The sequence below is a fragment of the Ammospiza caudacuta genome, chromosome 2 (assembly GCF_027887145.1).
Source record: "Ammospiza caudacuta isolate bAmmCau1 chromosome 2, bAmmCau1.pri, whole genome shotgun sequence".
NCBI classification, from domain to species: domain Eukaryota; kingdom Metazoa; phylum Chordata; class Aves; order Passeriformes; family Passerellidae; genus Ammospiza; species Ammospiza caudacuta.
In genome coordinates this window covers 81,434,707-81,458,759 of record NC_080594.1, presented here as the reverse complement: position 1 = coordinate 81,458,759, position 24,053 = coordinate 81,434,707, and the positions used below count along the sequence as shown (strand labels likewise).

At 34.8% G+C, this 24,053-nt stretch overlaps 1 protein-coding gene across 10 annotated transcripts in view; it reads left to right on the top strand.

Annotated features, from left to right (window-relative positions):
* Positions 1–24,053, top strand: part of DOCK9 (dedicator of cytokinesis 9) — a 113,163-nt gene that overhangs the window by 58,419 nt on the left and 30,691 nt on the right. For all 10 annotated transcript variants that reach the window (XM_058824917.1, XM_058824908.1, XM_058824911.1 and 7 more), the window contains exons 10-33: positions 3,562–3,636; positions 3,730–3,870; positions 4,213–4,413; positions 4,541–4,663; positions 7,065–7,147; positions 7,598–7,720; positions 9,436–9,515; positions 9,601–9,788; positions 9,903–9,968; positions 10,507–10,599; positions 10,854–10,977; positions 11,362–11,483; positions 12,849–12,935; positions 13,535–13,624; positions 14,899–15,014; positions 15,149–15,218; positions 15,356–15,481; positions 15,610–15,681; positions 17,923–18,069; positions 18,773–18,856; positions 19,464–19,575; positions 21,896–22,074; positions 22,842–22,958; positions 23,676–23,796. In XM_058824917.1, coding sequence (XP_058680900.1) covers positions 3,562–3,636; positions 3,730–3,870; positions 4,213–4,413; positions 4,541–4,663; positions 7,065–7,147; positions 7,598–7,720; positions 9,436–9,515; positions 9,601–9,788; positions 9,903–9,968; positions 10,507–10,599; positions 10,854–10,977; positions 11,362–11,483; positions 12,849–12,935; positions 13,535–13,624; positions 14,899–15,014; positions 15,149–15,218; positions 15,356–15,481; positions 15,610–15,681; positions 17,923–18,069; positions 18,773–18,856; positions 19,464–19,575; positions 21,896–22,074; positions 22,842–22,958; positions 23,676–23,796 — 2,740 coding nt within the window. The remainder of the gene's footprint in view (positions 1–3,561; positions 3,637–3,729; positions 3,871–4,212; positions 4,414–4,540; positions 4,664–7,064; positions 7,148–7,597; positions 7,721–9,435; positions 9,516–9,600; positions 9,789–9,902; positions 9,969–10,506; positions 10,600–10,853; positions 10,978–11,361; positions 11,484–12,848; positions 12,936–13,534; positions 13,625–14,898; positions 15,015–15,148; positions 15,219–15,355; positions 15,482–15,609; positions 15,682–17,922; positions 18,070–18,772; positions 18,857–19,463; positions 19,576–21,895; positions 22,075–22,841; positions 22,959–23,675; positions 23,797–24,053) is intronic.

The window sequence follows — 24,053 nt, the reverse complement described above, 5'->3', positions numbered from 1 at the left end:
GTGTTAAAATGTTTCTATAGAAATCTAGCTATACTAAAGTCAAGTTTTATTTTTAGACTTAAAAATCTAGGGCAGCTTAATAGCAGTGATAAAGTGAATGTATTTTAAGATGTTTGTGTTTATAATGAACTGGCAGGTTCATGGATGTTTCCTGTGTTGCCATGGTTCTTGCTTTTCCATTTTTTTTCTTAGTGAAGTGTGATATAAACAAGCATGAAATAAAATGGAACCAAATAGAAAATAACAGTAACTCTTCCTCAGCCCATTTGCAGACTTTCAGATAAATCAGTGGATTCTGTGTTGCAGTTTGTTTTGTGAATTTTGTAAAAGAGAAATTTTTGTTAAATCACCCAAGAACTTTAATTGGTGACCTTTTTTATTGAAGCTGCAGAATCCAAACTCCTTCCTGTGACTTCCTTACTCTTTCTTCTGTGTGGTACAGCCTGGAGTATTGAAACTTTTCTGCTTGACCATTCTCTGGAATGCTCTTCCTTTTTTTCCTGAGGATCTGTCTGACCTAGTAACTCTTCCTGAAAGTAGTGCAGCTTATGAACTGAGAATAAGCAAACCAAATTCTATTTACTACAGTAGCTAACATATCAAAGGATCCAGTCAGAATACATTAACAAGCTTTTAGCACCCAAATTGGTTGGCTGACTTAATTCTTTCTGTTACTGCTTTGTAATCAATTTAGCACATGTACACAAAAAGCTCTTATGTGATAATCTAGCTCCAGCTATGGCTGTAATTGGAAGTTAATTTGGATTGTGGTGCATATAATCAAAGCTTCCTAGGAATAGCTGTAAGCATCAAATAGCATATTTGCATAATGCCATGAAAATTTGTTTCAGAAATAAATACAAAATTAGATGCTGTTATTCTGTGGAAGATTTTTCTTTCTTCCCAGTCAGTTATTATACTGCTAATGGTCCATATTCCTTACAGAGGGGACTTTACTTCAAGACTGCATATAGTTTTGGTACTCCAGTTTCCATAACTTTTGAATCAGAAGCATGCAGCTCTTAAAGATCATCATCTTCTAGAATATTATTTTTGCTCAGTTCTTTAAGCACTCCATGTTTTATTATTATTATTTATTCCATTGTTATAACTCATTTACATTTCCGTTTCCTTCAATTTTTTTTAATTTCCCCTTCCCTTCTAATTCGCCTTTCCTAAACACTGCCTTTCAAAATAATTTCCTCTAATGTATTTTCCTAGCCCTTTTTTTCCTGAGGAAAATTACAGGGAAAACTCTGCCCATTTTCATTACTCTTTGTGTCTTAACTTGATTGTTATATATAAATGGTGTTGTTTGGAGGATTTTTTTGTCCTTTATTCTATCTTGCCTTGTCTTTTCAGCTGTTGTTTGGATTTGGTTCTTTTTTCCCCAGTGGAAGCCTTGCAAGGCATTGGGCTTTCTTTTAGAATAGTTTATAGCTGCTCTATTATTTTTGTTAGTTCTAGGAGGAAAATTTCACAATAGCTGACCTCATATCCTTATGAGGAGAGAGAAATTCCTTCAGGGGTGATTGTAGTGCACCTGACAGTAGGGGAAAAAACAGATTTCCTGGGAAGGGTTTAACCCTTGTGAGTATATACATCTCCAAGCTTTCGTTTTTCTATCAACAGCTGTTTGTTCATAACATAAACTAAGTAAGATTGTACTTTGTACTTCAGTGCATAGATACACACACATCTGTCTCAATCTGTCTTTCCTACCTATTTCATGTTCCATTTATCTGCAATTTAACTACCAGGAGTGAATGCAGGGGTTTTGTAGTAGATTTTTTTTTTTGTGGTTGGTTGGGGTTGTTTGTTTTTGTTGCATTTATTAATCTTAAAATAAATTAGACCTCTGAAGTAGCTGTGACTGTCATGATCAATGATCCCAAGCACCTCCTTAACCATTATTGGTCCCAGAATACCTTGAGGTGGGAAAATACTGTCTCAGTTTTACAGATGAGGAAATAAAATCACAGAGCCACTGATGTGCTGTAGACGGGGTTCGTGGTAACAGGTTCCTGCATTTTCAGTTCTTGAGTTCTGACAACTGCCCCTGTTCTGTCAGTCAAACATGCATATAATCATCTGGTCTTCCTGCACAAAACACTAAAGAATCTAAAACTATTCAAGATGCTTTAGCTGAAGCAATTTCTGTCTGGCTCCTATGGCTGGGCAATCTTCCTCCTCAGTTCTTGCCACTAAATGTTACCTTTGCAAAACATGCACAGAACTTTCTTGCCATCCTTAAACTTTTTCGCATTTCCTGTACTTCCTAATTATACCAGTTGTTCAACAAGCTAATTCTGCCAGTACTCTGCTGGTATTGAATATCTGGGTCGTCTCTTTCACAGCAACTCTCCTCTTTTCTTCTTTTTATGTTAAAGTTAGCAATGTAAAGTAAATGAAAACCATTGGAGCATTTATATTCAAAATAGTACCTCAGAATTTTCTCTTCTGTAATACATCCTCTGAGCCAAATTATTTTTTTAAATTCCTGTTATCAACCTAAAAATATGGTTATGAGCTCTTAGAGATTGTTCTTTTGTTTTGTTTTGTTTTTTCTTTCTCTTGAGACACACTCTTTCTCTTGAGTAGAAGTTGCTTCAGTCTCCAGCAAAGCAGATGTAGACAGTAGATCACTTCCTGCTTCTGGCCAGTGATGAGCATTTTGGGTTGTAGTTTCTTTTAACCCATACAGGCTGATCCAAAAAGAACACCTGCCTGTAATGTAATATTTTGTATCCTTGTTTAGCCAGCTGCTACTTTAAGGATGGCATTTCTCCTGCATGGGTAATTTTGGTACATGCATCTGTTCATTTGTCATGTTTTAAAAATCATAGAATGCTCTTTAAATAATTCCTTTTTCAAACAAAGGTAACCTATGTATACCATCAGTCTTCACATTCTATTTTGTTCCATTTCACTTTTGTTTTACTGTTTAAAGATAGGTGTCCACAAATCCCAGTGAACTCTGCAAAGTAATTTTTAAATGTGAGGGGTTTATCTTTTGGAAGTTTTTGGGTTTTCTCCAGCTGCCCACAGGAAAACCACTTCTTTGACTGTAGAGCTCAAGAAAAGTTAAAAAAAAGCAACCAACAAAAAGAAAAAACAGAAAGCAAGCTATGATGGTGTTTCTTAATTTAGGTGATCTGTTGTTTCCTCAGCAATCTTATGGTCTCAGGATAGCTCTGAGCTTTAACCTGCAGTCATACTATGTGTTTTTATTTAAATAAAATAGAATTATGGAAGTTATTTTTTGAGGAGGCAGATATATAAATAACACTGAAGTGTACTTCTCTTGAGCATGGAAGGTTATATGTTGCTGATGTAAGGTTTTGTACTTCCAGGCTGGAAAGAAGCATTAGGAGAAGAGGCTCTCACTTTGTGCTTAGTCATGTTTGATCAGTGTAAACTCAGGAGGTACAAAGCTCAGCAAGGGAGAAATGAATGCATGAATCAAAAGTGTGTGGAGCTTTGAACATCACAGAAAAAAGCATGAAATTAAAGCTCACTTTAATGGTGTGATATCAAGACCTATTTTCTTATTTTGAACAGAGCACCAGAGAAGCAGAAATCAAGCTGAAAACTGAAAGCAGAGTTAAACTTTTTGCCTTGGATCCAGATGCACAGGTTAGATTTCTTACAAGGAAGCAGGGGTATTTTATGTTGATCCTTTTGAGATGAAAGCAAGCTTACCTTAATTTTTCTTTTCTCTTTTTATAGAAACTTGACTTTTCTAGTATTGAACCAGAAGTGAAGCCATTTGAAGAGAAATTTGGAAAAAAAATTCTTGTAAGGTGTAATGATTTATCTTTTAATTTGCAATGCTGCGTTGCAGAAAATGAAGAAGGACCAACAACAAATGTAAATAATTAATCTAATTACTTTCAGTTAATTTGGAAATAAACATCCTGATGTTTGGTTGGCACTATCCTTAATGACAGGGATTCATTGTCATTGAGAAATTTATATTATGGGGATTTTTGCTCTTTTAAATCACAATGAAGGCCTAAATCCTACATAAATTAACTTTGCTGCTAATATTTTTGTTGGGTGGTGGAGAGAAAAAAAATTTTCTTTCAGTGTCTTCTACACGTTGTCAGTAATACGTAGGGTGATGGCCATATGTGTTCCTGAAAATATTACTTATCTTTTTTTCCTACACCCAGCACTGACACTTGATTTTTAATTCTTTTTAATGTCTAGGTAGAACCTTTCTTTGTCACACTGTCACTATTTGATATTAAAAACAACAGGAAGATTTCAGCAGATTTCCACGTTGATTTGAACCACGCCTCAGTAAGGCACATGCTGTCCAGTGCTTCTCAACAAATGATGAATGGCAGTGGTGACAGCTTACACAGAATTCAGGACATTCATGAAACAGTCTTGCAATATCCAAAGCAGGTAAGAGCTAGGAACCTGAACTAGTAGGATTTTGGATGCAAGTTTCCTGCATGATTTCATTTGCTTTCTATTATGAGATGTAAAATGTGCATTTTCCTTCTTTATTTATCTCTTGTTTTGTCTCTAGGGTATATTCTCAGTCACATGTCCTCATACAGACATTTTCCTTGTGGCTAGAATAGAAAAGGTGTTACAGGGAAGTATTACACATTGTGCTGAGCCATACATGAAAAGTTCAGATTCATCAAAGGTATGTTATTTTCTTCTGTGGCATGAAAAAAATGCTGAGGCAAACCAGATTGATTTCAAATTAATATAAATCAAAAGTTTAGTTGTTTTATAGTAAATTCATGTAACTGGATAATTTGATTTAGTAAGTTGTAGTTATTTCATGTAACTATTATTACATTCTAGATAAAGGAACATTTTATTGGAAACATTTATTTCACTTTTTATAATTGTGAAAATGTAATTTTTAGAATGCCTTTAAGTAAACTTTTTTGACAAAAGAATATTGGACTTCAGTGTGAAAGCTGAGTTGAAAATTGTTGAACAGTGAAATGTTAAATGTAGATCATAACTGTGTCTTCCTTCTTTAATGCATCTTACTTAGTGTAACACAGTTGATGTTTTGTTGTCTTACTTTTTGGTGACAATAGTTTACTGTAACTTTGTCTGCACTCTTGCTGGTTTTTTCCTCCAGAACAATTGAGATCATTAAGCTTCTGGGTTTATGTATAAAATTCTTTGCAGATTTGATAAATCACTTCTGGAATCACTCAAATCACTTCTGGAAATTATCCACTGGAACATCTTAAGTTTCCAGGAATCTAGGATGGCATAACATTTTGATGTTCTCTGAAACAGCTACAAAAAGTTTTGTTAGTTGCCAGTTCTTGTTTGTCAGTGAAGGGGCAGAAGTTCAATGTTTCTGATTTACAGTTATGCTTAAATAGCCAGACCAGCATACCAGAAAAAGTAAGAAAAGTGTTTTTGTAGGCAGTGTCAGCTACTGTTGACATTTTGCCTGTTTTCAGCTAAGAAGAAACAGTTAACTTTCAGTCTCTGCAGGGCAACAGTGTTCTTTCCTACAAATTTGATGCTGGCTGAGCTGCATGTAAAAAACCATGTATTTTTCACTTGGTCTTAATATAGATCAGCCTACTGATTTGTTTTTCCAGGATTGTGTGAGTTATTTTTTTCCCCCCCAGCTATTGTTGGAAAAACGGCAGCTTTATATTTTAGGAGTCTGGTTTTGATGTTGACTGTTTCTGAGTTAAAATAAAACCTGAACTGAGTGTGGGTGATTTTGGTGTGCTTGGGCCTGAGCCATGTGGGGAGGTTAAAAAAGCCCAGGTGTTCCCACATTGATGCTGAGTTCTGGACTTGTAGTTGTCCTGTACAATGGGAGTGGACAATGAGAATGCTCATGGTTATATTAACTTATGCTTTCTAGCATTCAATCACTTACAATTTTATACAATGAATGCTTAGTTTGAATTTTTCTTCTATTCTTGTTCTCAGGGACTACACTGTATTAATCTGAAACAAATTAGAACAGTACCAGCTATATAGGCATCCATGTGGGTCAGTGTAGGGAGAGAGTTCCAGTTCCCTGCAAAATTACTAGTCTGGACAAGAAAAAGGGAAAATGGAAGCAGCAAATTCTACAGCCAAAAAAACCAAATCACCTTTTCTCCCCTTTAATGTTGAATACAGTGGTTTAATGGTCATTGGTTACTAAGGTTTTATGCTTCCGAGTGCTATTTCCCCTTTTTTTACAGGAAAGGTTAATGGAGAGTTCTTTCAAACACACTGGTAGAATCACCTCTTTACAATATCAACAACACAGATCAGGGATAATATTCAGGAAGTTTTAGTCTGTACTTGGTTTTGCTCTGTATGAACACATGGGAAAAGCTGATTTCTGGAAAAGAGAAGCCCAAGTGGTTCAGCTCAGTGTTGAACATCTCAGACCCATGGGTTTCTAGCTTCTGATTGTTGTAGTTGTTGGTTCTGTATGATGGAGTTTTTTGTTCATTTAAAAGTTAACAAAATCAAGAATTTAAATTTTTAATGAGAACAGTGTTGCAGTGTCCATACACAGGGTTGTCCATGTCACCTTCATACAATTCTTTCCAATAGTCTGTGGGGAAGAGACTTTGTAGGGGAAGATTTTGTAGTACAAGTCTTGCAGGATATTGTACTACTTATTCTGCAGGAATGTGTTCTGGTACATAGGGTGAGTGCTGGATATAGGTGGGGGAGCAAGTGAGAGGGGAAATGTTGGGGTTTTTTTTAAGTTGGAGTTTTATTTTTAAAAGCAGTTTAATTTTGCTCTAGCTTTCAGTCTATATTCTGTGAATAATAATGTTTCTCATGCTTAATTAAGTATTTCGTACCAGAAATGTAGATGGGTCTGTTTTCACCCATGAAGTGCTGTGAAATCAGCAGGCTGTGCTTAACCTCAAATAAATAGTTAAGAGGCATTATCAATTGTCTTTTCCTTCACATACTTAGGATTAATCTACAGTCTTCTAAAGAAGATTTTCTAATTCATATCAGTGTCAATGTGTGGGTTTTTTCTTGAGTACTAATGGTTCAGAAAAACGTGGCTTTTCAAATATGGCTATTTCTTGTGTCCCTTGTAGGTTGCACAGAAAGTTTTGAAGAATGCTAAGCAGGCATGCCAGAGATTAGGTCAATATAGAATGCCTTTTGCCTGGGCAGCTAGGTGAGGACAAATCTTGTCAATCTATATTTTTTTTCTCTCTATAACTTTTCTCTAACATGGTTTTTTTGCATCTCCCTTCTTGTAAAATTTCATGTGCTATTTAAATTATTTCCTCTTTTGCTTTCAATTAACCCAAGATTTCCAACAACCTTGTACTTCAGCTCTGTAGTAGGAAAACAGTTATAAACATACATGATTATTCAAACTGTAGATATTACCAGCTGTTTTCTGTTGTCAATATTTTTTACATTATTAAGGATGAAATGGCTCACAGTTATTTGTTAGACTGAGCTATTTATATGTTAAACTCACCTACAATAAGTAAAATATTAAATTAGTGAATATTAATGAAGGATGGTGCAGGATATTCTGATTTGTAATTAAAAAAATTCCTGAAATGAATTTCAACACTTTCATAAACTCAGCTAAAAGCAGGATTTTTACTTTCAGGACGTTGTTTAAAGACGCCTCAGGAACCCTGGACAAAAGTGCAAGATTTTCTGCACTCTTCAGACAAGACAGTAATAAACTCTCAAATGAAGACATGTTGAAATTGTTAGCAGATTTCAGGAAGTAAGTCGGATTTTCCCACTTGAAAAAACAGAAACAAACCAACCTAAAACCTCCCACTCCTAACCCACACAATATTATCTTATGGTCTTGAACTGGAGCATCTAATATTTTGATATATGTATTTATAAATGTCTTTCACATCAAATATAGAATCTATGTAAATATAATTAAGGCCTTCAAACAAGCTACAGATCTTTCTCTTACATGGTTTGGGGCTGTAAACAGGACTGAGGTATAATCCCACATGTAACATTCTGTCATATCCTGAAGTATCTCTGTGCTAGGAGTTATGTTTGAACAATATGCTCATCTGTTTCTCAAAGGAAAACAAGTATGAGCAGAAATCATCTGTTCCCTGACCTTGGACAGGGGATGCTGGCTCTCAGGAAAAGGGATTCAAGCAAGTGTCCAGTCCACCTTCCTTGGGAATGTTTCTCAGGATACCTAAAAACCAGAACATTTTTACCAAGTATTCCTAAAGATTTTATTGGTTTGTGTGCAAGGCTTATAAGTATTAACTTGAACAATCACTAAGCACAAAATGAGCTACAGTTTCTTTCTTCTTGCTTAGCAAATCTGATGAGGAGGTAAGGTTTGCAATAGATATTTTAGGTCACTTTTAGCAAGGGGCTAAAAGTTTTGTTGAACTTCATGTAGCAGTGGAGTATGCTGGTACTCTGTTGGAACTTTAGTTGTTGAGAATTTTAGATTTTTTGTGTTGTTAAGTATTGATTTTTTAAGAGAATATTATATTTAACTTGAGATTGTGGAGAAAGTTTTTTAAATTAAATAGTAGAACTGAGATTATAAGTATGTAGTTTAATTAAAAGCGTGTGATATTACAACAGACAATAATAGTACTCCTTGCCATAAACACTATTACTGGAATTGAAACAAACAGTAAATTAGCCTGCCACACTACTCTGTGAGTTAAGGGAGTGCTTTTGGTTATTGCAGCATCCTGTTTGTGGAACCATGTACAGTATTTCACAGGAAATACAGGAGGAAAGGAGTTCTAATGTCTAAGGCATATCTATTGGAATTAGAATCCCAAATCCTACCAGAAGTTTGCTTCACAGCATGGGATTGCTTTTTGGGAAAACCTGGCATCCACTTGCTGTGCAATACTTTTTAAAAATTATGCTGCTGACTGTCTTTAATAAAGGGTTCTGCATGGTTTTGGCATGGAAAATACTTGTACTTCATGTTTCTGAAGCAGCTATATCATAACATCTATACTTGGGTTTTGCAAGGTGAATTGTTAGTCTGGATAAAGCAGGAGATAGAAACTTGCTGATTTCTCTTGTCCCAGGTTTATCCTACTGCCATGAACCCTTATCACTGACCACTGAGATTTAAAACTTACAGATTCCCTCTTGGCTGCAAATGATAGTTGCCATGAGTTACTACATGGCAAAACTTAATTTTGAAAAGGTGTTTCATTTAAATTTAAAGAAAGAAAAAGTCATGCTTTTCTGTGACCTTTGACACACTTGTGTCTTTTTTTTTTTCTTTTCCTGAGGGTTTAAAGGAAAACTGTGCATCTAGGCAAAAAGGAAGACCAGATCAGTCATGCACCCTCAAACCACCTTTCCTCTCATACTCCTGTTTCAGGATATTACATTTGCCTCTGTTTCCTATTATCTTTTTTTACTGGCATCTGATTTGCATTTAGCCTGACTTTGAGAGCTTGTTTTTTTTTTCCCTTCCTACAGACCTGAAAAGATGGCCAAACTTCCTGTTATTTTAGGAAATCTGGATGTTACAATTGACAATGTGTCACCAGATTTTCCAAGTAAGTATTAACAAACACTGTTAAATGGACATTTGGGCTTTTTCCTCTTCAGTTCTTTATTTGTTTTTTTTCAATGTATTTTCAGATTATGTTAACTCATCATACATTCCCATGAAACAGTTTGAAAACAGTACCAAGACACTCACAGCATTTGAAATAGAGGAGTTTGTTCCCTGTATACCAAAATGCACTCAGCCTTTTACCATCTACAACAATCATCTTTATGTTTATCCAAAGCACTTAAAATATGACAGTCAAAAGTCTTTTGCAAAGGTGAGTAGAGGGAACCTGCACCAGTTTCTTTCTCAGGTTTAGTTAAGATTGTTTACATATTTATTTCTGTGATGATTAATTGCTTGGGTTTATGTTTTTTAACTACTGCTTTAGGCTAGAAATATTGCAGTGTGTGTTGAGTTCAAGGATTCTGATGAAGAGGATTCTTTGCCTTTGAAGGTCAGTCTTTTCATTTTTGTGGCTGATAGAAGGAAGTAGTGAGCAGTTAGCCAAATAACAGTAGTACTTTAATTGATCTAGTTTGGGATGGTGGCTTGAGAGTAATTTCTGGATTGCTTGCTTGTTTCTGATAAAAGAGATTCTAAAGAGTCCTCAGAGCATTTAATGTCTTTAAAATTTTTTTACTAAAATTCTAGGAATAAACTTATTGCAAGCAAGGGTAGCTTATACCTGCTCCCCAGTAAGTTAAAACATTAAAGATATATTTCAAACGCAGAGCCAAACTCTATTTTCTGAGCTATCACAGTGTATAAAAGATGCCTGGAAGACCAGAAGTAGAGAAATGTCAAGACATCCTGAAGTGAGATCGCAGTGTCAGCTCTACTGCACAGCAGGCAGACTTAACATCATGTAAAGAAACCAAGTTAAACACATTTAAAGTTAAAATATTTCAAATTCTGGGTGAGACATCCTAAGCTGAGAGTAAAAAAAGGATCACAGGGTCTTTTTGTTCTTTTTTCCTTTTCTGTATTCTTAGTGTATCTATGGTAGGCCTGGTGGACCAGTATTTACAAGAAGTGCATTTGCTGCTGTTCTGCATCACCATCAAAATCCAGAGTTCTATGATGAGGTAAGCTGCCTTTCTGAGGAAACTACCAGGTCAGCTACAATGTAAATTTCAAATTACAAGAAAATATTAGAGGATTGCAAAATTCTCAGTTAAATCAGGTCCCCTTTCTAAGGACCTTTTATAATTTTTGTATGTTTGATTTGTGGTCTAGCTTCAAATAACATGTAATCTGGAATTACTCTTTAAATGTAGAACCAGTAACACATGTCAGTGCTCTGGCTGCAAACTTCTACAGAGATTTCTTTGCCTTTCAGATTAAAATAGAGCTCCCCACTCAGTTACATGAAAAGCACCATTTGTTCTTCACTTTCTACCATGTCAGCTGTGATAATTCAAGCAAAGGGAGTACAAAGAAGAAAGATGTTGTTGAAACACAAGGTTTGTACACTAATGCCTTACTTTCAGTCATTGCTAGTGAATTTTTTTGAAGTATGCTTATCTGGTAACCCATAATTCTTGTGATCTATATAATGCTTTCTAATTACATAGGACTGACTGAAAGGTTTAATAAAATATTTCTTCTAATTTAAATGTTTCAAATTTTGGTTTAGAGTGTCCTTTGAATGTACAGTGTTTTTCAAAATCAGTGACAGTTACTTTGTGCTTTCAATGTTTTGTAGTTGTTTGAGTTCAAATCATTTGGCCTTTACAGTGACATTTTCTATTTTATGAATTACATGAATTATTTGTTAAGACTTTTGTTGTAAGCGTATATGTGGAGTTTCATAATATTTAAAATTACTTGCCTTTCATATTCTGTAGTTGGGTATTCTTGGCTTCCTTTGATAAAAGATGGAAGAGTGGTCACCAATGAGCAGCAAATCCCAGTGTCAGCAAATCTTCCCTCGGGCTACCTTAGCTATCAAGAAGTGGGTATTGGAAAGGTATGTTATAGAAAATGGCTCTAATCATAAAAAAGAACCCAAACTTAGTGGAGAGAAAGATTGGTTGTAATCAGTCAGCTGATAAGATTTAAGTAATTTTCCAATAGAATTTGTTTCATTTTATAGTTGAAATGGAATGCTTAGCAAAAGTCAAAGTTAGTCCAACTTAGAGAACACAGAAAAACCCAAAGAGAGATGGGAGACAGAAAAAAATGTATTAGGACAGGTTGAGTCAAATTCTTGTAAAAGTCAGAAAGTTGTTACATACTTACTTCTGTTGTTATTTAGCTGATACAATTAAAATATGCTTATGTTTCATTTTTCTGTAGTAATAATTAACTAGAAGTTACAGTGATTTTTAAACATTTAAAATTATTTTGAGTTTATGAAGGTATGCAAATAATCTGAAGTCCTTTACTAAATTTTTTTTAGCATTTCATGCTGTCTCCTTTCAGTAAGTCCTTTATTCCTGAACAAGTCTTATTCTCACATCTTGATTTTTGTGATCTCTATACTTCACAAGTAAAATTTATGGTTGTATTTTTCAAAGCAGAAAGCTTGCATAATTGTAGTCATAAAAATCATACCAAGGAGGATACAAAATGAAAATGTGATAGGGAATTTGACAAAGTTTGAATGCAGAGACAAAATTGACTAATTTTGGAGGAAGAGACCTAAAATCAACAGTGAGAGCTGCTGCTCTCCTCCTGTTCTACCAGCTGCTCTTTTTTAAACTCTGCTGTAAGCTTTCCAGCCATTGTCTCCTTCACATCTTTCATCCTCTCACGTTGTAGGTGTATTCTTTATGCCTCTGCTGTCTGTCTCTGCTCATGCCCATGGGTAGAATATCAGGACCAATATGACTAGTGGTAGATTTAGCAATAAAATCTCTCCCTAACTGGAAATCAGGGTCAGCATTCTCAGTTCTTTGGAAATGGGATGAGAAGGAAGGACTGGCAGTGTCACTACCTGTCAGTGACATATGTTAAGATTTAAACCTTGTGAGTACCTGTGGAAATCCTTGTGTTATTTTTCTGAGAAAACTAGTAAATATTTCTCTTTAGTCAGAAGTTTCTTTGCAGCGTTTAGGAGAAACACAAAATCTGTGACTTGCACAGAATCAATTTTGTTAGCCACCGAGGAAAATACTGTGGGACTTGTAAAGTACATTTTAAGCTTCATAAATGCTTTTGGAAATATTGCCTGCATAATTTTGCTTTATTTATGACTTTATTCATTGCACACTGCATTTCTTCAACCTGTTTTTTTTCATTTTGAAAGAAGTGTTGTTAATGGTACTGCTACTTGTTTTATTTTAATATACTACTACATTATTTTACTTTTCCCCCTCATGTATGTGTGCAGCATTCTGGTCCTGAAATTAAATGGGTAGATGGAGGCAAACAACTGCTAAAAATATCCACTCATCTGGTGTCAACTGTGTACACACAGGTAAGTTATGAAGCAAACTTAATTAGAGAATTTTTAGAAATTATATATGTTCATAGTGTGTATGTACAATATATGGGAAGATTCTTAAACTCAGTGTGCTCATTTCTTTTTTGTCTCTTGGGCTTTTCTCATGGTCTGTTTCTTTTACATCAGATGTGAAAAACAGATCTTAAACTGAAGTTATTCAAAACATGAGCCTTTTGTCTCCTGTCATCCATTCCAGTCTGAATTTTCCAGTTAGATGAGAGGTCATAGTTGTCTAAAAGCTGTTTCCTGGCATGTCTGCAGAGCAATGAATTCTGTTAGACCTTTTCATAGAAAACATATTATGATTGGTTGGGATAATTAAGTATGCTGTTTTCTGTCAGTAGGAAGCAAATATAGGGGGCATTTTGTATAGTAGGTATTCAAAAAACACTTGAAATTTCATTAAAAAAAAAAAGACTTAATAAGTCTTTAGAATAGTGCACTTCAGCTATTATTTTTGAAAATTGAATCTATGGACAAAGATATGTATTTATGCATATAAATAATTTTAATAGATTATAGATTGTAATGTTAGATATTGTTTAATTTGTTGTTCTTTTTGTCTTTGACAGGACCAGCACTTGCATAATTTTTTTCAGTACTGTCAGAAAACAGAGTCTGGAGCTCGTGCACTAGGAACTGATCTTGTGAAATATCTGAAGGTATAAAATGGCAGTGAATAACAGATTGTATAATTCATTTATGCTTTTGCAAAGCCTTGGAGCTTCAGACATTTTATAGGTCTCATTTTTCAGTGTGAGGATTAGTACTGTGACTATGACTCAAATTAATGGAATATGCTGTGGAAAAAACCCACAAAGGTACTTTCTGCCTTAAATAAATTGACAATTTGCAATGTAAGAGGAAACCACAAAGAAATAATGAGACAGTATTGGTCAGCTTTATGAGTGGTAATTTCAAAACACTAATGGGCTTACTTTGTCAAAATAATCAAATTGAACTGTGTATGGAAATTGTAAGGAATCACAACTCTTGATTTTTCTAAAATTTTGCTTAGAAGGTCATAATTGTTGGGTCTTCAGTTCTCTTTTGTGATTAGATCAATAATGGTTTCCACTTCAATTTTTTCTGACACAGATCACATAGGATGAAAGACCATTTTGTCTCCTGAATAGTGTGGATGTGCAGGCAAACAGTCAGAGACAAGACAGCTGCCTAACACCCAACACTAAATGGAACATTTGATATTTGTTATCTGCATGCACGTTCAGCAAATACATTCTTTTTGTCAGATCCTCTTTAATTCCAGGGAATTTTCTGGCATAATACTTTGTAGGATGAGCTTCATGCACTGCCTTTTCTGTTAGGGTGATTATGTCTGTAGGACCTTTTGCATGTGATGGAATGCAAAGGCATATCAGGAAGAAATTGTCAATAATTCACTGTCTCCAATTTCCATTAAGTAGTTAGGGATTTTAGTTCATCCTCAGTTTTAACATAGTTGTTAGTTTATTGCTTAGCAGTAACTAGTGTAATTAGTATTGCACTTAGCTCAGGCAAGAAATCTGCATGTTTTTGTGGAACTTCTGTTTGCTAGATGTTTGCATTGGTGGATGAAATACCAAAATATACCAATATCAGTCTCAGTGTGCTGTTGGGCACATGGACAGACTTTTCACTGAATCATTACCTAGAGTGCATTTCAATGGAGAAACACAAATAAGTACTTCTAAAATGCTGTTAATAACACCTATTTTGTATCCCTAATTTACTTTCCTGTAGAAAGCATTTACTAAATATTTATATTGGAAAATATCCTCAATTGCTTTCTACGCCGTATTTTTGGTAGCAAACACCAAGTGGTGCAAGCAGCTTGTATTTTTGGAAGAAGACTTGCAATAAATTTTTTGGTTTCAGAATTTGAATCAACAGCACTTAAATCACACAGGAGTTAAGTATTGCCACTCTCTTTTAGAGCCTTCATGCAATGGAGGGCCATGTGATGATAGCTTTCCTGCCAACTGTTCTAAACCAGTTGTTCAGAGTTCTCACCAGAGCAACTCAAGAGGAAGTTGCAGTCAATGTGACAAGGTAAAGAATTTTAAGTGGGTCATAGAGTCTGCATGATGATTTGGTTATCACATAAATCTGTAATTGAGTGGCACTTTTGCTGTTGCAATCACAGATTTCTTTATAGGTTTACTTGTTTTCTGACTTCTGTTTAGGGTTATTATCCATATTGTTGCTCAGTGTCATGAAGAAGGTTTGGATAGCTACCTGAGATCTTATGTGAAGGTAGGTAAAAGTAAATTGAATATTTCCTTTTTTTTATTTCCCTAATAAACATATTTAAATTCAGTTGCACCTATTTAATTTCAATTCTTTTGTATTATGCCATAATTTTGTATTTAATTCTGTTTTTCCTCCCCAAGTATGCATATAAAGCAGAACCCTATGTTGCTTCTGAATATAAGACAGTACATGAAGAGCTGACAAAGTCAATGACAACAATTTTAAAGCCATCTGCTGACTTTCTTACAAGCAACAAATTGCTTAAGGTATGTGTTGAACTGTACTTTTTACTGTATGTTCTTACCTAATCATAACTGAAGAACAGGAACTAAGTGTACTGAAATAATTGTTGAACACATGTGGCAATCTTACTGAATTTTCCTTTCCTCTGCAGTATTCGTGGTTTTTCTTTGAAGTTCTGATAAAGTCAATGGCTCAACATTTGATAGAAAACTCTAAAGTGAAGGTATGTCAACTTTTGCAAAAAAAATATTTAAAGGAATATCTGTATGGTCTCTTCTTTCTCCAGTCACATGTTTCTTACTGCATATTAGAAAGAAAGGGAGAGAAAGAGGCAGCAGGAGAAATCAGTTTAAATATTAGATGGAAAAAACTACAGGTCTGGATTTAACATTAATATAAAGAATAGAAACCCTTAAAGTCCATAGAGTAGAGCAGTCTTTGAAAATCACCAGACTTTCTATTATGAATTTGTTATTCTTGTGGCACAAAGAAGTTGGGAGCAGTAGATAACCCTTTGATGTAAGCAGTATCCAAAAAACTTGGGCTTTTTCCCGAGCAGTACTGTAGCTCTGATATTAAATGACCCTGAGAACAGTGAGTCATGAAATTTACAGTCCTCTGGATGTAGTAAAAAGTGTCAATATTTAATTTTGTGTTATTTCCTGCGCTGGAAGGAGAATGCTAAAACTTCAGAAATGCATTTGTCTACAAGCTTAGCCTGTGAGCAGTGTTTTTTGCATTGGTGACAGCTTTTTAGTGTATTTACTTCTGGATTGAAACAAATCTTGAAAGTTTCAAGTATACAACATAGTTTCACATGAGTAACATAATGGGTTGTTGTGATATTGTTATCACTATTTTCACTGTATATTTAGAATATATCTGGAAGTCTGAAGTATGTGAGGGAAAAATAATTGTACAATGATCAGGAAAAAAACCTTTATAGTGCTACAGTTAAAACTCTGTGGTATCATCAGTAGAGTTTGAGTCTCAGTTCAAGGAGCCTCATTGTCACCTTCTCTGTAATGTGAAAGAGAGAGAAGAACTTTCTACAGTTCGCAAGTATTCTCACCCCTGAATATTGCTTCTTGATTTACAAGCCCCTTAAACATAAATTACTTAGCTAGATTTTTTCTGCCTTACTAGATAATGTAATAAATGCAACATACACTCAGATGTTTCCTGCTTATGATATCTGATAAAAAGATGCATTTCTTGCGTAACAAAATTATTTCTATAGCAAGGGTTATGTTTCATTACTGTCCAACAAAGACAGAGCTACAAGGGTGTTGTAGGACACTGGCATACCCACCAACACAGTCTTTATTTCTTATTTGTTACTTCTTGCATGAGTACTGTTTATATTTGTAAAGGGATCTTTTTCAGCCTTAATATCTATTTTAAATTTTTTTAAACTAAAGCTAGAGGTTTTGGACCACAATTCAAACACAAAGGAAGCAAACTAGATAATCATTGATTTATGTGGGACCTTGACAATTACTTGTTCTGTTTAGCAATGTTGCGTTTAATGTAGCTCAAAAAACTATTTAAATGAAAGTACTTGGACATGGGTGTTTTGCTTTCAGTTTTCAAAAATTAAAGAGATAATGACTGTACAATTGAAACAATTTTTGTCAATGTCATCAGCCTCATACCATATGCCATTTAGTCTCTTTACACAAAAGACAGAATCTGTAGTAAAGGTTGTAAGATGTAGAGAAATAAAAGAGACCCTGCAGGGCCAAAAAGCTGGAGAGCACTTACTGACCAATATTTGTCAGTGTGTACAAAATCATTGATGAAGATAATGTAGATGGTGAGTGGAAAGTAAGAAATTATGAATGAAGAGGAAATCTTTTAAGCTAATTGGCAAACTACCAAAAAGTAAGAGAAAGAAGTTCTGATTGTGAAAACTTAAAAACACAGAGAGTAAGGTTCTGATGCCTGGAGAGCTGAGATTTTGAAGTTGCTGAGGAGTAAGAGAAAGAAAGAAAGAAGCATGGATGACAATTTCCTCACTGGTGAAAGCAGTTATTACCATGATAGTTACAGAACAGCAAAAAAGGGGTTTTTTCCAAGACAGGAAAGACTGATAATGTAATTAGTATATGTGAACCAGCTGGTGTCTGCTTTGGAGAGGAAGATGGGTGAAATTAAAATATTCCCTCTTAAGCTTGTGTTGTTTATTGCAGTATATAAAAATATTAATGCATTACACTTAGGAGCTTTTATACATGTGGTTTATGCCATCAAAGACTGCCTTGCTTGAATTTCACTAATAGATGCTAGTGCATGTTATAATATTTTCTTTTAAACAAATGATCCCTCACTCTAGAAAATGAGAAAATTCGAAAACTGTTTCCTCTCTCCCTGTCAGGTTATCTATATGTTATCTAAAGTAAATTTTCTGATATATCCTAGTGTTATAAACCATATTTAATATTGTATCTGAATTAATTTCTAGCTGTTGAGAAACCAGAGATTTTCTGCCTCCTTTCATCATGCAGTGGAAACAGTTGTTAATATGCTAATGCCACACATCACTCAGAAGTACAGAGACAATCCAGAGGCTTCAAAAAATGCAAACCACAGCCTGGCTGCCTTTATAAAAGTAGGTACACAAGAGATTTGGACTCTGTGGTTATTCTTTCAATAATAGTGCTTCTGTATGGATGTTATGAAATCTTAAAGCCAACTCATATAAAGCTGAACATGCATAAAGCCTTTTAAATATAGTTTTATGTCCATGTTAAAATGCTTTGAAGTATGATTTACATCTTCTGTAAACAAGATGACATCCATTCAGAAATTTGGTAATTTAAGAAATGAATATGTATTTTATTCAAAATGTATTTTGCTTTTTCTTTTTTGTTCCTTTAAAAATATCATCTGGGTTGCCTTCAGATCCTGCAAAAGTTTTCAGCAGTGCTTTGTTTGAATGCATTTTATTTCACTGTCTTTCATTTTTCAGCCAATAATATCTACAAGGGATAAAAAAGGATGGGAACTGAAATGGCAGATAAAACTTCTAGCAGCATGACATTTTCATTTCTGTCAAGATTCTTTTCAAACTGCTTTTTATATGTGATTTATGATCAGCACTCCTAAGGGAAAATTTGATATTCATATATAATATATATACATTGTATATATGTATACATGTATTTAGTTTGCTTGTTTTATTGTTTTTTATATTCAAACTGAAATGTCAATAATGTGTTTCAAAAATAAACTTGTTAAATACAGAAATATAATTACTGAATGCAGAGACAGTAGTAAATCAATTCTATTTTGGTTTTGCTTGTTCTCCCCAGAGGTGTTTCACTTTTATGGATAGAGGCTTTGTTTTCAAGCAGATCAATAACTACATCAGCTGCTTTGCCCCAGGAGATCCAAAGGTACTCAGTGTTTTTAAGCAAGCTATTTTTAAGTGTTGTCTCTTCTTGATGCATGGGGATAAAGTCCTGCATGAAGTCTTTTCCCAGTTACATTAGAAATCCCTGCTCTGTGCCTACAGCATTTTTTTTCCATCAAAGCAGTGTTTCCTATTTTGATTCCCATCTTCAGGTGCAATTTTGCCCCACTAGAGTGTGTGAATCTCAGAAGTAGTGGGGTGTGGGGTGCCACACTAAGCAGAAATTTTAAGCATGAGTGCAAGAAGTCTGAAGTTGGAAGAGTTGATACTGAATATTGTAAGCTACATGTACTGGAGTGGGGAAAGCACATATCAGATGCCCAAAGAGATTCTGCTGTGTGTCCAAACTTTTCTTACATCAATACATAATAGGGTTGTAAACTTTGGACAATGGGAATAGTAAATAGGAACAGTTGTTAAGTATGAGTTATTCTGGATTTATTTTGTGCTGACATGTGGAACTTTGACAGGTATCTATATCTAACATAGTGCAAGACTGAAATGAATCAGCCTTTTGTGTTAGAAATTTGTTTTTAATATGTTATTCAAATCACTGCATCAGTTGTTTAACTTATACTTTCTTTTTGCAGGCTCTTTTTGAATTCAAATTTGAATTTCTTCGTGTAGTCTGTAATCATGAGCACTATATACCACTGAATCTACCAATGCCATTTGGAAAAGGCAGAGTTCAGAGATACCAAGGTAAATTCTTCCAAAGTACTGTATGGCATGTTTCTTGTATGTCAACTTTTTCTTATTAGATGTGTACACGGTGTAACTTCAGGTCTGTGAGATGATGGAAAGCTTGAAATTGTTAAATACAGTCTAAAGTCTATTTGTTAATAAGTCTAATTGCTAATAAGTCTAAAGTTTCAATCCTTTCATTGAAAGTTAAAGGAAGTGCTTAGGTAGCAGAGTAGTCTTTACAAAGAGAGACACGGTAAACTTTTTTTCATATATTCATTCAGATTTAAAGGGACTTGAGTATGTCTGTAGCCCAGTTTTCTGCTTTGACCATGTCAGGCCTTCCTTTCTCGAGAAATGCTAGTCCTTCCACAGCTGGTGTCATTGCAGGAATTTTTTCAATCCCAGGTGCAGAATTTTGCATTATTCCTTATGGATTTTGATTGCCATTTCTGTAGAATCTAGATTCTTCTGAAATGCAGCTCTGCCCTTTGAGCAAATGGACTGTACCTATCCACAAGCTTCATGAGGATGTGCTCCATCTCCTCTTTCAGGTTGTTGATGAAGTAGTAATAAGTAGGATAGTCCTTGGGAAACTCCTCTTGCAGCTGTCTCCAAACAGGGTACAAACCATTAACCTCCACCTATTGAGTGATCCACATAATTATTTTTCAAATTTGGGTGTCTCTTCACCTAGACTGAAATGTCCCAGCTTGGATACAATGACCACGTCAACATCTGCTATTCTCCCCTTACAACAGTTCAGTCTTAAAACATGATTTAAAATTTAAAAATTTATTTTGGCCATTCCCAGTCACATTTTTCTCCTTCACTTGCTGAAAGGTGACTTCACCATGGCTTAACAAAGGTAATAGTGAGCAATCTGACCTGATCCTTATCCACTGGCACTAATTGTCTTTCTTGAAGATAATTTCTGGAATGTTAAGGCCTGAGTCTCATGTCAGAGAAGGATAAAGTGACAAAGCTATGGAGTACTTCAGCCTTACCCAAGCCCACTGTCTTTAAATCACAATCCCCATTTAGCAAATATCCCATGTTTCCCTTATTCAGGGGCTTAATGCTCATGTAGTGGTAAAAGCTTTTCTTGTTTTTATTTATGTCCATTACCAGTGTCAGCTGTAGCTGAGCTTTGGCTTTCCTGGCACTCTCCCTGAATACTTCTGTATCTCTCTTTTGCAGCTCATTCTTGCTTCCACTTTGTGGGGTGGGGTTTTTTTGTGGGTTGTTTTTTTTTTTTTTAGTGTGGGTAGGAGCTCAGTCATGAAAGTTCTGTGCAGCCCAGCTGGGTTCCTGGTACATCCAGTCTTGTGCCAAAACAAGTCATATGTTTGCTATTGCTTCTGTGGCTGTGAAGACACATTAATTTCTTCCAGGCACTGAACTACAGCAGAAATCACTAAACAGAAGCAAGGAAGGTGCTTTTACAAGGAACAAGTAAACCTGCCTAACATATTTTTGTAGAATAGGCTATTTTTCCTGAAATATTGGTTCAGTACACTCTGCTAGTTAGTTAAGTTGTATATCACTAATTAACACTTTCCTCAAGGTTGAGCAAGATAAAGCAAGATTTGAGACCACAAGCTGAAGAGCTGCTTAGAACTTCTTTCTGTCTTTGGCCTTTTCAGCCTTTGGGAGGGTCTTGGATAATAACACTGCATAAATATTTTCATAGAAAAGAGAGACTATGAGCTGCTGGCTTAGGGAACCTTAAAAAATAGCAAAACCAGAGAAGACAGTGTTTCTGATTGCACAATAAAGAAGAGTATAAATTGCTCCCTGGGAGCTAGGAGTTCAGCCAGGAAAGAAGACCTTTATAAGAAGTGTTTCTGGCTCTGTTTTGGTGTGTTGAGCAAAAGATGTCTCAGGTGATGTGACTGGCTCTTAAGTGTGTTACAGGAATGCCTGTAGAGTGTCTGTATAATGGCTGTGCTGTCTCAGATCTGCTTCTCTCTGACTTAAGGGATTGCCTTACTGAGAGGGTTCTTTGGAAAATGAAAGTGCTTTGAGATTAGCATCTTGTTTTTGATCACTGTATTGAGCAATGACAGGGAACATGAGAAACTCTTCTTCACCTCCTCAGCTGACATTGTAAACATATATATGTTCTAATAAATGAGCCCTTCAAGCTGAAGTTTCTCTAAAGATGTCATATACTCAGTACATAAATAAACTGGATTCTTTTATTACACAAAAGGTACTTTATAGAGGGAGCAGTTTGCTGTGTCTGATGTGCTGGGTTTTACTTCAGCCTTAAGTTGATTGGTAAATTGATTTAAATAAAACCATTCCTTATGTGAAATTTGTATTTTACTTCCAGACCTTCAGCTGGACTATTCATTAACTGATGAATTCTGTAAAAATCACTTCTTGGTTGGACTGCTTCTAAGGGAGGTGGGCAATGCCTTACAAGAATTCAGAGATGTGAGGCAGATTGCCATTAGTGTGCTCAAGAATTTGATGATAAAGCACTCTTTTGATGATAGATATGCTACCAGGGTAAGTCTATTGCTATGCTAGTAGTACAAAATAATAAAGTTTAGGTGTGCACACCTATAAAGATTTTTCTTTCATAGAAGAAACCCTTGTTAATTTTCAGCAAAATTATCTCTGCCCAGACTGTAATGAAAACTGTATTGAGACCAATCTGCAAATTCCATCTTTTTACCAAATTAAATGACAAAGCACCTTTTAATATAATTATGTGTGGATTTGCATTTTAGCACAGTGTACTTTAACTGCTGTGCTTAAAGTAATCAGAATTTCACAAGTGTGTTTCAAGATCTTAATTTCATAAAATATTAGCTCTTAGTATTTTGAAGCTGTCCTTCCATCATCTATTATTTATGAAATTGGTATAAGAAAACTACAAGCCATGGTGGTAATTTGAGTGATTTTTAATTTTCTGACTCTTTTTAACATCAGCAGTACTGTGGGGAAGCCAAAAAAATTTTAATGAAAGGTATCATTAACTCATCGAGCTAACATAACATTAATTTACTTGGTTAGTCTTAGCTGAAATGACATTAAGTTTTGGAGTTTTTCTGCATTTTATTCAGACAGCAAATAAAATTTGCTGATCTTTTGTAAATTAGAATGAAATACAGTGAAGATCCCTGTTTTTGCCATTTATTAATGTGAGCTCTGGCTTGGCAAATATTTATTAAGTGCTTTTTTTTTGCAATTAAGGAGTGAATAGATTAAAACTAGTTGGTGATGAAAAATTAAAACTGTAGTTTTTTAATGAACTGTTAAACTCTATTTAGGGCCATCAAGCAAGAATAGCCACTATGTATTTGCCACTCTTTGGTCTGCTCATAGAAAATGTTCAGCGGATCAATGTGAAAGATGTGTCTCCATTTCCTGTTAATCCTTCCAGCAATGTGAGTGACAATTTCTATTTGGTATTCTCAATTGTTTTTATCATAATTTGTTGGTAACCTGTAGATGAAACACTGGCAAAAAAAGGAGCTTCAGAAGCTTCAGAATTCTGCAATTTTTCAGCGCAGTCCAGCAGTGAAACAAATGGACCACAGAAAGATTGTTAATTTTCTAGAAATTAGAGAAGAACTTAACCCTAAAGGAGTGTGATTCTGAACGAGCTGTAGTGCAAGAGGGCTACAGGAGAATTAATTAAAATGCAGTTTGTGAAGGGTATATATTGATATGGCTGCATACAGCTATGGAATCTGAGATTTAATTATTCATGTATTTTACTTCTGTCCTTATCTTCTTGTGTTCCATTTAGTATTAAGAAAAAAATCTCCTAAACTCTTCCAACATTTGCATCTTCCAAATATTTGCATGTTTGAAATAAAATTAATGTGAGCCTTTTTGAAATATCTGTTTTATAGTGTTTCAAATTCAACAGAATACTCATTTCTTCAATGTTTCCTGAGGTATCTTAAGTTTTAAGGTATCCCAAGCTTATGCAAATGTGAACATCTCCATTATTTAATATTATTAAATATTTCTATTATTTAATAGAAATTAAAATTTAAGGAAGAAATACTTAACAAACATTTCCCTAGAAGACATGTCATATTCACTAAGTCCTTAATATAGGAAAATAATCACATTTTCCTCTCTTTACCAAACAGAGCACAAAGGATGATGCGCCAAGTTTGCCAACTGCAAGTCAGTTAGTAACACCACAAAAATCAGGAAACTCATTGGATAACAACCTTCCTAAAGATCTGTTTGGTGTTATCTCTGGCATTGGTAAGCACTTTAAAAAAGTAAAATGAAATAATTAAAGAGGAACTGTTTTATTTTTTCAGTCTGTACATAAAATCTGTCTTTTGGGATCTTTTGGGGTTTCCTCTTTTACATGAAACTAAAGCTATTTTCTGGAGCAGGGCTGCTTTTTTTCCCTGTCCAAGGTGACAGTTAAATAGATATAAAAAATGGGAATAGTTTGTTGATTTTTTTTTTTTAATTAAATAGACATGCTTCTTCATGGAAGTGTGTATGTATTG